Source organism: Medicago sativa, chromosome 1 (genome assembly GCF_051527215.1).
Source record: "Medicago sativa cultivar Bolivia chromosome 1, Bolivia_mono, whole genome shotgun sequence".
In the NCBI taxonomy this organism is placed as follows: domain Eukaryota; kingdom Viridiplantae; phylum Streptophyta; class Magnoliopsida; order Fabales; family Fabaceae; genus Medicago; species Medicago sativa.
The window spans coordinates 91,109,657-91,113,448 of record NC_140749.1 but is presented as its reverse complement, the minus strand read 5'-3'; the positions used below and the strand labels follow the sequence as shown (position 1 = coordinate 91,113,448).

Genomic DNA, 3,792 nt, shown 5'->3' with positions numbered 1-3,792 from the left:
AAAAGCCTACAGGAAGATGAATTCTGGTAGGTTTGGGAGTACCAGAAAACCGGAACCTATGAGGGGGATTGAAAGAGCCTAAATTTGGCGTTAAGGATAAGCTAAAGCCCACAAAGCGAACATGACAAGGGAGCCTAATGAAGAAAGAATCTCACACCGTCATAAGGCAAAAGTAATGAAGAATATAAAAAGGGAAGTAGTAAAGTTCAATCTTTCTATTTACAAACGAAAAAGACTTGTTCATGTCATTCAAGTTGCTAAATATACTCTTCACTAAGAATTCTCAAACAAACATTTCTTTGTACAAATTTTCCTTTTTAAGCCGGTAGTTACAATTACAATTCATAGGACCCATAAAAGAAAATCAAAATGAAATATCTCCATCCCCTAATGACTCTTCTACTTACAAAGTTACAAACAAGAGGATGGTTTTTAAGACACTAGTACAAGAAATAAGGGCATCTAGCACCCAAATTAACCCTCAATCTGCAACCTTAACCGCATTATTTAGTCACTATATACTACCTAAACAAGAGACACTATTGACATTTACATACACTGACTGATTAATTCTCAACATATTTACAAACAAACAAGTCACAAGATAAAATTTTAACTCTTTTCCTCTTCAAACTAGGACATCCAAAATTCCTTATCCCGTAGCTCTTATATGGTGGTTGTTATATTTCTGTTGTAAACTGAAATTCTAGTGTCAAGATGTGTGTTGTTATATGCTGCTGTTGTTCTAAGCCAGAGCAGGGATGCTGCAATTACGGCTGTCCCTGTCAAGGCAATCGAATCCTTCGACTCTCACCGCCGGATTGTTACCAAAATTGGCCCGAACACATCCTCCCTTCCTTGCAGAAGATGGGGGAGAAGGTGGCAGACCGGATGGGGCAGGAACCACCACCCATGACGACGGTGAGAGGGGCGAGAAATTCTCATCCCCGAATCGAGCATCCTGAATTAGTGGGTTAGCTACTCTGCTCGGCGGAGACCCACAGAAAAATGGGGGCGGCGACGAGGCTACTGGAGGACTTGATTGTTCCGTATCACAATCATCATCCTGCAAATCACAAAAGCACAACACAGAACAATTCAATCAAAAAGCATAACACAAAGCAATTCAACAAAAGGCACAATAATTCAAGCTTTAACTGTAATCAATCAACTATTCAAATTTTAACAAGTAACAAGTTAACGTTAACCAATGTTAAAAATAGATCAATTATTAAAATTTAACCTAAATTCATATAAAATAATAGATAAATTATTCCAATTTTAACCTAAATTCATATAAAATAATAGAGGAATTATTTACCTTGGTGAGAATTGTGTCCAAGGGATTTGACGCAGATGAGTTTGAATCACACGGTTCAACTTGGCAACTGCAGAAGAAGAAAAACGAAAAATGCAAAAGTTTAATAAAATTGAACCAAAGCAAATTAAAAGAGAAAAGAAGAAAAACAGAGAGAAATTAAAATTCACCTGAGATGCCACCGGAAGGATCTGCTCGGGTAGTCGTTGACGGCGAAGTTGAGGAGTCCGACACGGCGGGGCTTAGGGCAAACGACGGAGTCTCTTCCGTTCATCTTCCTTCGTCGAAATTTTCTTTTCTAAATTAAAATCTGTTGATCAACACAGATACATAGCAAAACCAAAATTCAGAACGAGATATATAATAAATCAAGTTCTGAAAACAAAAATTAAGCAACAAAATCACGCGTTTGAATCTATTTAAGCACGTTTCTGAGATGAGAAACGTTCATTTCATGGACGGAAAAATTGTAACAGCTCAAGGTTAAGATCTGGTCAAATTTGAACATAACCAAAATAAATTATAAACACGTTTTATAATTATTTCTTAACCGCTTAGCTCTAATCACCTTAATTGTTATTGTTTTTTCGTTAATAACAAAAATAAAGTACAGATCAAACAAAAACCATAAAATTAAAACAAAACTATACCGTTAAACTAACAAATAAAACAAAATTCAAGTGCAAATGAAAGATAAAATTTCATCATGAAAAAACGGATCTGATGAAGTCTTTAATATGAGTATTGATTTTCTAGATTAAAGTTGAATATATGTGGAAAAAATGGTTTAGAAATAGAAATAGAATAAAAGGAAACGGTTATGAAAAAGTGTTAATAGATCTAAAGAGAGAAGTAGTAGAAGTACCTTGTGTTGAATGAATTTACTGTACAAAGCTATGGAAGAAAAAGAATTGAAATTGAAATTGAAATGAAAGAAGAAAGTAAAGAGGATGTTGTGTGGTTGTAGAAGAAATGAAGAGGTGCAGGTGGAACTGCAAGCAAGCTTGGGTTTCAATTTCAACCACACTCGTTGCTTTATATTTATGTGTTTAATCAAATATTATTTTAATATTTGATTAATTTAATTGTAAGAAGATATTTTTAGTAATGTATGGTTAATTCATGCGGGCGGTGCCTCCCGCGTAATATCACATCATTTTTCGCACCCACGATATTAACCCATTCTATTCTATCACAGTGTAACACATGATATGGTACGATAATATACTATACTATACTGTTCTAATGTCATGTGGCCTTAACGTGACTATGATTCGAGATTTTATTTAATTAATTAATTAATTCTTTCAACAAAAAAATAATAATTAATTAATTAAAGTGTAGTAGAATAGTCATGTGATGTAAGGGATTATTGTAGATCTGAAAGTATCAAAGGATCCGTTGAGAATGAGTCTAGTTGTATTGTATGGTGGAGCGTACCTTTTACAAAGGACTTCAACTAACATAACAACGTTTCATTTTATTACATACCTACACTACACGTGGCAAACTCTTTGATGTTTTGAATTGGAAAGAGTCGGCAAACTCTGAAATACTGATGAGGCATGGCCGGCTTGGCCCTACCATTCTTTAGAATTTTAGAAAAATCAATCGAGTTTTGCTCTTCACCCAGCACATTTCGCTCGCGTCCTGTAAGCCTTCTAAATATACCTTTGCGTTAGTTAAGTTACGCAGCGTGGCTTAACTAATGCACCTTATAAGCTCTGTGTGACTTAAGTCACGCACCACTGGCTTATGTTTGAGTTAACTTGCGCAAGTTGGCCGATGGTAAAAACTGAAGCACAAACGTTTCTTGGACGGTAGTCAATTGTTTTGATTGGTTTTTACATATTTTCCTTAAGTTTTTCACACGTTTTTGGACCTCATTAAATGCTATATACCTTATACCACCTATAAAATCCCTCACATACTTCCTCTTTTCATCACATTTTCTCCTCCCACTCTCTCCCCCTCTTTCTCTTCTTCTTCTTTGTTTTATAGTCTCTAGGGTCTTTATACCCCTTTAGGTAAATACCGGTGGCTTTTGGGGGAAGTAGTGGTCCGTTAGGTTGGGGAAAAAGACATTATCCTTTGAGGTAAAATTAGGTTTGCTTCCTTTTACTCCCAAAATCTTTTTACCGTGGGTAAAAAGAATCATCATGGGGTATAAAAGGAACCAAATTTAAATTTAACTCAAGGGATCTTGATGTCGTTTTCCCCAACAGGACGGATCACTATTTTCCCCAAGAGCTATTGGCATATACCGAAGAGGGTAAAAATAAGTTTTTACCTCAAGAGGGTAAACAAATATTAAGTAGATTAGTGAATTGGAATAAAATATATGTATTGCTTATTGTAATCTTTGAATGATATTAATAAAATGAGAGTACTATCTATTAATTTTGTTTTTTATTTGTATTTATTTTTGCATTTATTTTATAATTTCGAATTTATTTTTGCATTTATTTTATAAT

General features: G+C 34.7%; 1 protein-coding gene across 1 annotated transcript; it reads right to left on the bottom strand.

Moving 5' to 3' along the window:
• Positions 1-280: 280 nt before the first annotated feature.
• On the bottom strand, positions 281-2,324 carry LOC146959070 (translocase subunit seca). Its single transcript, XM_085740602.1, has 4 exons — positions 2,184-2,324; positions 1,489-1,628; positions 1,322-1,388; positions 281-1,066 (listed from the first exon to the last, which is right to left on the bottom strand). Exons 2-4 carry the CDS (start codon positions 1,590-1,592, stop codon positions 746-748), a joined length of 492 nt encoding a protein of 163 aa, XP_085596728.1. The 5' UTR covers positions 1,593-1,628; positions 2,184-2,324; the 3' UTR covers positions 281-745.
• Between the last annotated feature and the right edge of the window lie 1,468 nt (positions 2,325-3,792).